Genomic DNA, 11,078 nt, shown 5'->3' with positions numbered 1-11,078 from the left:
GGAAGCTAGTGTAAAAATAACCTTCGCTTCCTGCTGGTGCCACAGCTGGGTACTTAGGGGGAAGCCAGCTTTCAGCATGAATGGGCTGCTGTGGAATCCTATTTCTAGCTGTCAAAGCAGAAGGTTTAGCATCTTCTTCCAATATTCTGGTAACTCAAAGGAGGAAATCGAGATGATTTACTAAAGGATTACTTAGCAAAAAATTCAAAACAGGACACCAAACTGAGGTATAAAAAGGAATATTTATCTTTTAAAAATACAACTTTGAACACTACTGACATCTGATTTACAAAGTATTTTCCTGAAATACTCTTCATTGGCTTTGCTTACTTAGTACATTCTCTTCTTTTCAATCAAGACTCAAGGGAGGGCATGCTGATGTTATTATAAGCACCACCACCACCACAGAAGAAAAGACCACCTCTGCCTCAGGATGTAAGCCCCCAGTCCTCATCTTTTCCCTTTCTTTCCCATCAAGCAGGACTTCTGACTGGTCCACGCACAACTGGACTTGTCCTCAGCACTCAGCACTCCAGGTGGAGCTGACCTATTTGCACAAAGCTTCACACACCCTAGCTCATTATTTATTCGTTCTCAAGAATTCTCTATTAATACTCCTATCAACCGTTTGCAAACACTCAGCATGAAGTAAACATAGTATTTACAGCAGTACATGGTTTGCAATTCAACACACTGACAGCAAAAGAAAAGGGACCACCAGACTTTGTCAGAAGGCCGGAGGAGAAAGCATATTAAACTCCTTCTGCCAATGTGTGTGCGTGTGTGTGTGTGTGTGTGAAAGTGAGCACACAGGTGTATTTTAATACATAGAAAACATGCCCTCCTTTAAAAGCAAACTATTTACAAGGTGATTCTGAATACCACATACACATGCCAGTTATACTGGACACTTGCTTTCCATGAATACATTGTTTTAAATTTTGAAATAAACCTGTTATCTGATACATTAGAGAAAATAACTCTGAAACATTTGTCAACTTTTGGTTCACAGTAATTTTGCAAAAAGCCACAAACCATGCTTTGTCTTTTAAAAGGTGAACCTGGTCAAGCACCTTCTAGAAGACACTGATGCGTTATTCACTCACTGGCCTACTGGGGATTGGAAAGACAATGTCAGTTATGGAGTCGTAGTGCTCCTGTCATTCCTCTCACCAGTAGCAACATTAATGGAAAGAGAAGTTCTGAAACACAAATCACGTACAAATCATCAAAACATTTCAGTTAACAGTGTTTAAAAAATACCAAAGTCTACAACAGTAGTACAGACACTGAAAACACCCTAAATACGCATTAGCCTCAGGCCTTTTTAATACTAATAATAAAAAAAGACAACCAATTGACAGAAAGAGAGGAAGTTACAGCACTTGAGGTTTAAGTCGACTTCTTTATAGGGCCTGTAGCTCGAAGTGCTGTTCCAGGATCCTTATTTTAACTCAAAAGATATTCCAGGAATGAACTGACAAATTTAAAGCAATTTCCACTTGAAAAGCATTGAAAATACAAACCACTTTCTAAAAGCTTGTCCAACACACATGTATTTTCAGGATCCCAGGTTGTAAAGCAAAGGGATTCAGGTCAGTTTCAAGCCCTCAAAGCCACAGAATTTCCATCTCTTCTCCAGACTGGCTCCCACTCCAGTCATTTCCTGCTTGAAGGTGTGCTGGAGTCGGCTCATGAGACATTCCACATCACTGGTACAGATCTGTGGGAGAGAGAGGACATCTCCATTCAAAACCAGCCCCACCTTCCTAACCTGGCTTTCCCCCTAGTACGGCTTTAGAAAGCTGATGTGCACATGTGTGTGCTGGGCGTGGGGTTGACCTTCCCCTCCCTGTGCATGTGTGGTTGGTTGAACGGATTCCAGATGGAAGCCTTCTTCTGCTATGATCACCTGAGTCCGCTGAGCTTTCTTTTTGTTTCTGTATTTCATAACTGCTTTATTTAGGTATAATTTATATACAGTGAATTCACCTACTTTATATGTACACATTGATGAATCTTAGTAAAGTTATACAATTATGCAACTGTCACCACAATTCAGTTTTAGAACATTCCACCAAAGTCCCTCTGTGTCCCTTTGTGTTCCTTTGTGTCCTTACTGCCCGACCCAGACTCAGGTTTTTTCACTGTGGTTTTACATTCTGGGGGGAAATTTCATACATGTGCAATCGTACAATCTATAGTCTTTTGTGACTAGTTTCTTTCACTTAGAAGGATGTTTTTGAGATTGATCGCCACCGAGCTTTCTCTGGGAAAGAGCTGGTGTCAGTCGTGTGGAGAGCCTTGAGTCTGCAGCCAGCTGAATGATGGCTTATCAGTGCTGGTGATGTTATGTTCAGGTCCACTGAAGCTGCAAACCCTTTAGGGAGGGGAGGGAGGCAGAAATGACTGCCACCAAAGCAGAAGTCTTCACACATGTCTTAGTTTTCAAAGAAAAAGTGACAGGAATAAATAGCTCTGTGTTCCCACTTCTCTCTCTCTCACACACACACACACACATACCAATACAAAAACAAATCTGTGGACCCTTAGGGCTTGCTTCACGTGGTCATCTTTATGTTAGTAGCAACTTTCCTAACTGTGAACTTGGGCACTAGGACCTGACTGAAGAGCACGAGGGGATCCATAAAGAAACCCCAAGTTGCTGCCACCCTGAACATTTCTAAAGTTGGTAGGAGGGACCCCCAGATTCCATTGGTACCATTGGAGACTCGCTTTGGGAGGCCCTGGCACTACCCTGGCAGGAAGCTGCTCAGGAGGAACTGGCACTAGACTGGGAGTCAGGTCATGCTTTGTCCCCAGTGCTAGTGGTGGGCTGTATCCAGTCAAGTGAAAGAAGCACACTGCAGAGTATCATGTAGAGTTGAATCCTCTCTGCAAAAAACATAAATCTATACTGTTTATAGAAATATACATACAATATAGGTACAGCTGCTGCTGCTAAGTCGCTTCAGTCGTGTCCGACTCTGTGCGACCCCATAGACGGCAGCCCACCAGGCTCCCCCGTCCCCGGGAGTCTCCAGGCAAGAACACTGGAGTGGGTTGCCATTTCCTTCTCCAATGCATGAAAGTGAAAAGTCAAAGTGAAGTCGCTCAGTCGTGTCCAACTCTTAGCGACCCCATGGACTGCAGCCTACCAGGCTCCTCTGTCCATGGGATTCTCCAGGCAAGAGTACTGGAGTGGGGTGCCATAGGTACAGCAGATGTATACAAAAGAGTTTGAATAAGATATGCCAAACCACCAATGATGGTTATCCTTGAGAGGTGGCATTGCGGGGAACTGTCCATTTGCCTTTACTCTAGTTCTATATTGCTTACCTTTAAAAGATAATATGTTTGCATTATTTTTGCAATTAAAAAAAGATTGTTTTTATTGACACAGAGTTCAATTTCAAATCACTTCAACAGATCCCTTGTTCCTGGTGCTCACATTCCATCCCTCCTTTCACTGTCAAATGGGCGAGCCACTTAATTGCAGAATAGCATCTCTTCCCAGAGATAAATGACCGGGGAGTACTAGCTAGAACTAAAACAAATGCCACGAGGAGGACGAATCACCCACGATTTCCATATGGGCCAGTGCCTCTGTTAAGAGGACATATTCTTAAATGGCTTAACACTTTGGACAGCTGACTATCAGGAATCTGTATTCCAATGGCACTTGTCAAAAGGCCCAGAACCTGTCAAATAGTGAGTACAATCCATGAGCAGCTTTAACTTAATTCTGCTTCTGAAAAAAAATCTATCAGGACTTTATTTATTCTGAGGAGTCACACGCCCCCTCATTCCTATATGAGGCATGGATCCTTGATTTTCTAGGTAACTGGCACTTACCCTTGCTCCCGAGGCTTTGTGAGTTCCCTACAGGTGGCATCCAGGGAAGAAACTGGTCCATGAGATCAGCTGTGAGCAAACATTCAGTCTGTATTACAGACTCATTGTTCCAACTTCTTGTGTCCCTGCCTGGATTGTGTCATTTTAGATAACAGCAGTGGTGATATCAACAGTCCGGGAGGTGGTTGGAGTAAGACTTCCAATTGAAAATTTACATTTGCTAATGTCTAAAGGCCCAGGGCAGAAGTTTGATTGGTGAGAAATAATGCTTAATTAGCATCTGATATGTAAATTAAGAGAAAGAAAGAAAATTCTTCTAAGATGTATCTTGGAAGTAGGGTGGCCAATTCATTCAGATTGGCCCAGGACTTCCCCGGTATCAGCACTGGGAGTCCCAAGTCCCAGGAAACCCCTCAGCCCCAGGCAAACAGCGACAGATGGCTGCCCTACTTGCAAGAGAGAAACTTGATGCTGAATCACAGTGAGAGAATAGGTAAAGGAATTTTCCTTACAGTGATTACTAGTGACTTTTTTGTGCTTGAGAAGAGTGAGGCCACCTGTTCACAAAGAACCCTCCATCGCATTGCATGCCCATCTCAGGACCCCACATACCTTATTATCAAGACGGTGCAAGTAGGAGCAGATATATTCAATGCTTGCTCCAAATGGGTGGACATGAAGGAATGTGGAGATAATTCCTATAAACACAATAGCATGGAGGTTACACTTGAGCATTGTATTTGCTGAGATGCCATATGATAGTGTCTGGCAAGAGTCAGCTCATATGTACACCATATTACATATCAGGTACTCTTCTAAGTTTATATATATATACACACACACAGACATACACTCATCACACACACACACACACACTCATTTAATCTTCACAACAACCCTGTGAGGTAGGTGTTACCATTCCCCTTTCACAGATGAGGAGACATTGAGGCACAGAATGTTTAACGCCCTAAGTCACACAGCTGGTAAGTGGCAGGTATTTGAACCCAAACAGTTGCTCTCAACCACTCTGTGGACTGCCTCTCACTACCCTATACCACCTGGAGAAAAACTGGCATTTGAGGAGTCACTCCCATCATTCCTGATGGCTAAACGCCATTTGAGTTCTACATTTTACAATGAATTTAAAATTTTACAATGAATTTCGATAGTGCTGGGTTTTTTGCAGTTCTTCTGCACTGTCTTACATTGGGTTTTAGCCTCTTATGCATTTAATCATGTCTTGCTGTTATGGCAAAAGTACAAATCATGTACTTTGCCTGATTAAACTTGTGCTTCTCACAAGAGAATCTGTTGATTGTATTTGGGTTTTATTCTGTGAGTAGCTCTGTAAAGAAAAGACAAACATTTCATTCACTCAGGTGATGACTAGCATTCTGTTTGTCCTCAGAGCTCTGAATCTCTTCCAGTATCAGAATTCTTATAGCAATTTACAGCCTCCAGGAATGTGCATGACTGCTACTCAGCATAACTCTGGGGTGATTGGCAGCTACATAGATTGTCTTGATTATTTTGGCCATCAGGTTAATTGTGCTAATACTACTTTCTCTGGCAACAGGTAGAATATAAATTGTTCAAAAGTCTACTATTTTTTTCCTTAAAAAAAATTCATCTCCTTTCATAAAATCTTAGGTATATCACATGGATTCAGAATTAAGCTTACTGAAAACTGGCAAGAAATAAAAGCTAACTTTGGGTTGGTTTATAAAACTACAACTTGTCTATCCCTTTAAGCAATTGACAAAGCATATTACAAGTTTAAATGGTAGGTTGAAGTGCAAATAAGTTCTTTGCAAAAATCCTCCAAATATTAGATGGCAAGTGGGTGGGTTGGAGGATCCAGGAAGAATTGATGGTAGGATTCGAAACTCTACTCAAAATGGATAGTATTGCTTATATCACTACTTTCCTCTTAAATGACTTGGTAAATTGAATTTCCAAACACTGACTCAAGCTGAGAAACTTAAATTCTGAAGAATACAGTCCATGCTCAAAGGAATTCTAGATGCTATGACCAAGAAAGGCTGTCAAACGCCAAGAAATAACTCCAGAGGTTTCAAAACATGAAGTAGTTTTTGTGGGTTCACACCCAAATAACCAATTTTTAAAAAGTAGATCTTCCTTTCGGTCAGCTCAAGACTTCTTTATTTAAAAATACAAAGCAAAACATGAAACACTTATCTTAAGAATCTTTGTTTCTAGAACTATCCATTTTCAGAGGCTTCCTCCTAACCATGGCTCTCCTCTGACAGGTCTCCCTGTTGCCATGCCAATTTGTTAAAGAACTTTGAGTTGGAAAACGGAAATAAGTTGTCACTCTTCTTGAAGACTCACTGGCAGATCCCCTGTGCATCTTTATTATCATATCAAAGTGTTAGATCTGAATATAATATCCATTACCGAAGGAGGCAGATATATCTTCAAAATATGCAGAAGCTAATTAGTGTGGAGAACTTTCGAGATTGGGGTGGGACTACTGTGCGGCTCAGATTCCTAGAAGGCAGCTGGGATTATCTGCTGAGGTCCAATATCAGCCCTTTTAAAATGACTGAATATTTTCAGACCTCCATCTGCCACTGTTTTCCAAACAGAATGTAAAGTCAACAAGCATTTGTGAATAGTGCCATTAAGTGCAAAATGGTTCTCATTCATTGAGGGCTTGCTATGGGCTGGACACTGTGTTAAGTGATTTAGATGAATTGTTGTATTTGATACCTACAGCTGCTTTGAGATAGCTAATATTATTCCCATTTTGAAGATGGAGGAACTGAAGCTCAATGATGGAAATGGAGGGATCAAGACAGGAAGCCAGTTCTGTCTGATTCCTTAACCACTTATGCTATCTTGCCTCTATCAATCAATTTCTATGTAGTGAGAGCAATTCTAGCATTTATCTCATCAGAGCCTATCAGTGTTCAAACACCCTACAGACAGCCTCCTGGGTTGCCTGCCAGGAACCTGGGAAGATTTAAGAGGCTCGTCTGGGGAAGCTGTCTGACAAACAATGTTTGCACTGTCCCTTGAGAGGGAGTGAGAGGGCTCACCTAACTTTTAAAAATCTACCATGTGTTTCTCTAGCAGACCCCCTCTTAGCATAGTGTTTATACTGACACACTTGATGTGGCAGTGGCCACCAGGAGCTTGAAGAGGGCTGGGAGATGCTGTTACCATTTTGACTGAAATCTGTACTTGTCCTTATACTGTCATCTTCAGGACTCTGGGTTCTTGCACTGGCATGCCTCATGAACGCTTGGCATGTGCTCACTCATCCTAGGTTACTTCTTTCCCCCACTCGACTGCACTTTATACGTTGAATGTGTTCACTTCCTTACCCACTAGCAGGGCTTCGCGTTCAGATTTGACAGGACAGCTGTTCAGAGTCTTCTCCAGAGGGTAATCACTATCCTGGCTCGATGCACACAGTCTAGAGGCACAGCTTTCCTGTGGGAATAATATGTCTCCTAGGTCAGTGCACCTTATATGGTAACAGTGCATGCGTGTGTGCTAAGTCGCTTCAGTTGTGTCCAACTCTTTGCAACCCTATGGACTGTAGCCTGCCAGGCTCCTCTGTCCATGGGATTCTCCAGGCAAGAATACTGGAGTGGGTTGCCATCTCCTCCTCCAGGGGATCTTCTCAACCCAGGGATCGAACCCATGTCTCTTGCATCTCCTGCATTGGCAGGCAGATTCTTTACCACTGAGCCACCTGGGAAGCCCTCCAATTATGTTGTTGTTGTGCTCAGTTGCATCTGACTCTGTGAGACCCCATGGACTATAGCCTCACAAGCTCCTCTGTCCCTGGGCTTCTCCAGGCAAAAGAATACTGGAGTGGGTTGCCATTTCCTACTCCAGGGGACCTTCCCAACCCAGGGATTGAACCCAGGTCTCCTGCATTGACAGGTGGATTCTTTACCACTGAGCCACCAGGAAAGTCCCATATGGTAACTTGGTTCCAATTATACAACAGGGAACTTCTTAACAGCACCTCAAAAGCAACACTGTGCAATTTTGATTATTAAATGGAAGAGAAAATAGCGTAAACTATAAAAGCATCACTGATAATCCAAAGCTTGTTTATAAGGCTTCAAAACACACACACATATTTAGACATACATCTTCACTAGTTTTTTTCCCTTCTGCCTTCATCATTCTTGAGTTGGGAACCAGACCAAGTCTGGTAATCTTGGGAACCCTACCCAGCATTAATTGTCTGTGAGATGCCAGGAACTGGCAGGTAAGTTTTATCTCCATTCTACAGGTGAGGAAAGTGAGGCTCAGATAAATTAGGTAACTTGCCTAAGATAGCATTGCTAGAAAATGATAGAGCCAGGATTTCATCCCAGGCCACCCAATGTGAAAAGGACCATTCTTTTTTATTTTCGGTTCCACACTCTGCTAAAGGTCAGTCCCATATTTGAATGGATAATCTACAACATAGCTGATCCACTCATGGGTAATCAACTGTTGGCTCTTGAACTGAAAATTAGAGCCTTTATTTATTGACTATCAGCTCTCTTTCTCTCTCTCTTCTCTCTGATAAGGGCATCATCAGTTAGGATATTTATGACTTTAAACCAAGAAATGACTGCTGCCAAAACTATCAGTAACCAGTGGCCTTCCTTGTTGAAAGTTTTCTCTTTCTGAGCACAGTGGATATATTTCACAAGAGGGCTCAGGTGAAATCCATGACCAACAACCAAACTGAAAAACGCCTTCAGACCTCTCTTGGATCTTTCTTTCTCTCTTTGGGTACTGAGAACATCTTTTCTGTATTATGACTGTGAAGGAAGAGTCTTCAGAAGAAGGAATGAAAGAAATCCCTGCTTCAGTATCACTGCTATTGTAAAAGAGAGCGCCGGGGAAATGGCCCGCAAGGGGAGCAAATCATGGTTGACTCAAATGTTTTGTCACTTCTTTCCTTCCACAAGCTCTCAGCAGGGACAGGCTTCCTTCTTTTTTTCTTTTAAAGATGCCTTCAAAGCTTCCAGGATGCTGTCTCTGAATGAAACTAATGATCTTTGCTGCAAGACATGTTGTTTTGTGGATTTACAGGCTTCCAGGCTGTAGTCAGAAGGGAAATCTTTCTTGATGACCTACTCAATCTTTGGCCTTTAGAATCCAATCCAGTCAGTAACCATCATGCCAAGTTTGATTTAAACTGCTGGCTCACTTCTAAGCCACAGGCTGTACATCTGCTTCTAACCCCCTTAAAACATTACATGATCCAGTAAGACATTTCTTAAGTGTGAGAGTTTAACAGATTGGGGTTGATTTAAGATATGAAGACATTCTGAGAAGTTTTAGATATCTTGAATCAAAATACAGCCTGACTGAAACCTGACTTCAATTTTATTACAGCTGGCATTTGAAAAATTAGAAGGTATATTGAAGGGCTGCTTATCACCTTGCATTTTACTAGTAGATTCAAAGAGCTAGTTCTTTCTGCAGGAAGACAGACATAAGTCACATTGTTATATTGCAAAACACTGACGATAACTCACTCTGCGGTTTACTGTCAAGAAACACAAACAAAAAGAAAAAAGATCCCTCCTCACCAAAACTTATTGCTTTCCTTTCAACCTGAAATTATTTTTCCAGTCTAATGTGATGGTACTTTGCTTTCTAACCTAATTGTGTCAGTTTGAAATATGTGGTCACAAATCAGCTTCCCAGAGAAGATCAGTTTATAATGAACTCTCATGACTTTCTCTGAAGGAAGCCTCCCTTAAAATAACAGGACAAAAACATATTCTGACTCACATGTTTCTCATTATCAGTTGCATCTCTCCTGTCCTCTTCAGCTGCCACTCCATGCCACTCCATGGTGGCTCAGAGGTTAAAGCATCTACCTGCAATGTGGGAGACCCAGGTTTGATCCCTGGGTCAGGAAGATCCCCTGGAGAAGGAAATGGCAACCCACTCCAGTATTCTTACCTGGAGAATCCCATGGACAGAGGAACCTGGTGGGCTACAGTCCACAGGGTTGCAAAGAGTCAGACACGACTGAGCAACTTCACTTTCTTTCATGGTATATGCAGTTTCAAAACGGGAAACATTTAGACTTAGTTCTAAAACTGCAAGATTCTTCTGTACCATTTGACCCTTCGCTTCTTTAAATGAAATACTTTACAAAACAGAGGGCTGATTACACTTGATGTCCTCAAGTCAATTAGTGATGTCAATCCTGAAGAGTGATTTTAAGCTTAATGTCATTAGTATAACCCCCTGTTTATCTATAGCCTTCTGGCTACACAACACATTCCATTTTATGCAAGAAGTGAAACAGAGCTAAGTAGAAGCTCTGGGACATTTTAGAAGCTCTGCTTGTATGAGGCAAGTCCTGCTAAAGAGAGCAGCTTTGGCACTTTTCAATTAAATGCTTGATAAATGAATTTGTCTGGAATTATGCTGGTCTCTTTAATAGCACCCAGAAAACTGGAAAGTGAGTTGGTTTTATGAAGTGGAAGAATTAAAAGCATATTGCAAATGGCCTCTGGAAAACACTTTCCATCATTTGTTTCAACTACACCAAGGTTGCCAGTTCTTAATGGCACTCTAGGGGAGTCAGTAGGCTCACAAACACACCCAGGGCCTGTATGCATTGCATCTTTCTGAGCTGAGCACAGAAGAGAAAGGGCACAAGCTCTTGTGGAACCGCAGAACTGTGGAAATGATTTCTGGTTCTTGGTCTAAGCTTCTAATCTTCTCTTCCTTCTGAGACATTAAAGTCAGGCAGCTCTGGTCAATGGGCCTTTCTTTTCAGAGAATAACTTCACTTGGTTCAGGCATAAAGGAGGTTAGAGAGGTGTGACATGGAGACGCCACCAGTTGACTTTATAAACACCTTAAATAGACTGGACACCCGATGCATGGTTGCGATACATTAATTCATCCAGAAATTTAGTAGGCTTTCTCTGAGGTTCTCGTTGGCGGTTCTTATGGCTGCAGACTCTCATTAGGCAGAATCCCATTTTGTCTTCCCTGTTACTATTATCTAGCTTTAGCATAATGTGTCTCCTTGTTTCTTTCCAAGTCCTCCCCCAACCCCACCCCATTTTTGGTTTTGGCCATTTCAACCTACAGCAGCTCATTATTATACTAGATGGAGTGTCTGCAAAGAAATGTCAATGTTCAATGTTCTAGTTGTACTTGAGTTTCTTCATTTAATGAAATGCTTAATTAAAAGTATTTTGTGTCACATAGAC

The 11,078-nt window shown here is 41.9% G+C and overlaps 1 protein-coding gene across 5 annotated transcripts in view; it reads right to left on the bottom strand.

Moving 5' to 3' along the window:
• Window positions 1–223: 223 nt before the first annotated feature.
• Window positions 224–11,078, bottom strand: part of ENOX2 (ecto-NOX disulfide-thiol exchanger 2) — a 288,301-nt gene continuing 277,446 nt past the window's right edge. For all 5 annotated transcript variants that reach the window (XM_027533373.1, XM_027533371.1, XM_027533372.1 and 2 more), the window contains 3 exons: window positions 7,206–7,314; window positions 4,468–4,553; window positions 224–1,723 (listed from right to left, as the gene is read on the bottom strand). In XM_027533373.1, coding sequence (XP_027389174.1) covers window positions 1,592–1,723; window positions 4,468–4,553; window positions 7,206–7,314 — 327 coding nt within the window. In that variant the 3' untranslated portion in view covers window positions 224–1,591. The remainder of the gene's footprint in view (window positions 1,724–4,467; window positions 4,554–7,205; window positions 7,315–11,078) is intronic.

The sequence above is a fragment of the Bos indicus x Bos taurus genome, chromosome X (assembly GCF_003369695.1).
Source record: "Bos indicus x Bos taurus breed Angus x Brahman F1 hybrid chromosome X, Bos_hybrid_MaternalHap_v2.0, whole genome shotgun sequence".
NCBI lineage: Eukaryota > Metazoa > Chordata > Mammalia > Artiodactyla > Bovidae > Bos > Bos indicus x Bos taurus.
Note: the sequence above shows the minus strand (reverse complement) of the source record. Positions and strands in the feature narration are given on the sequence as shown.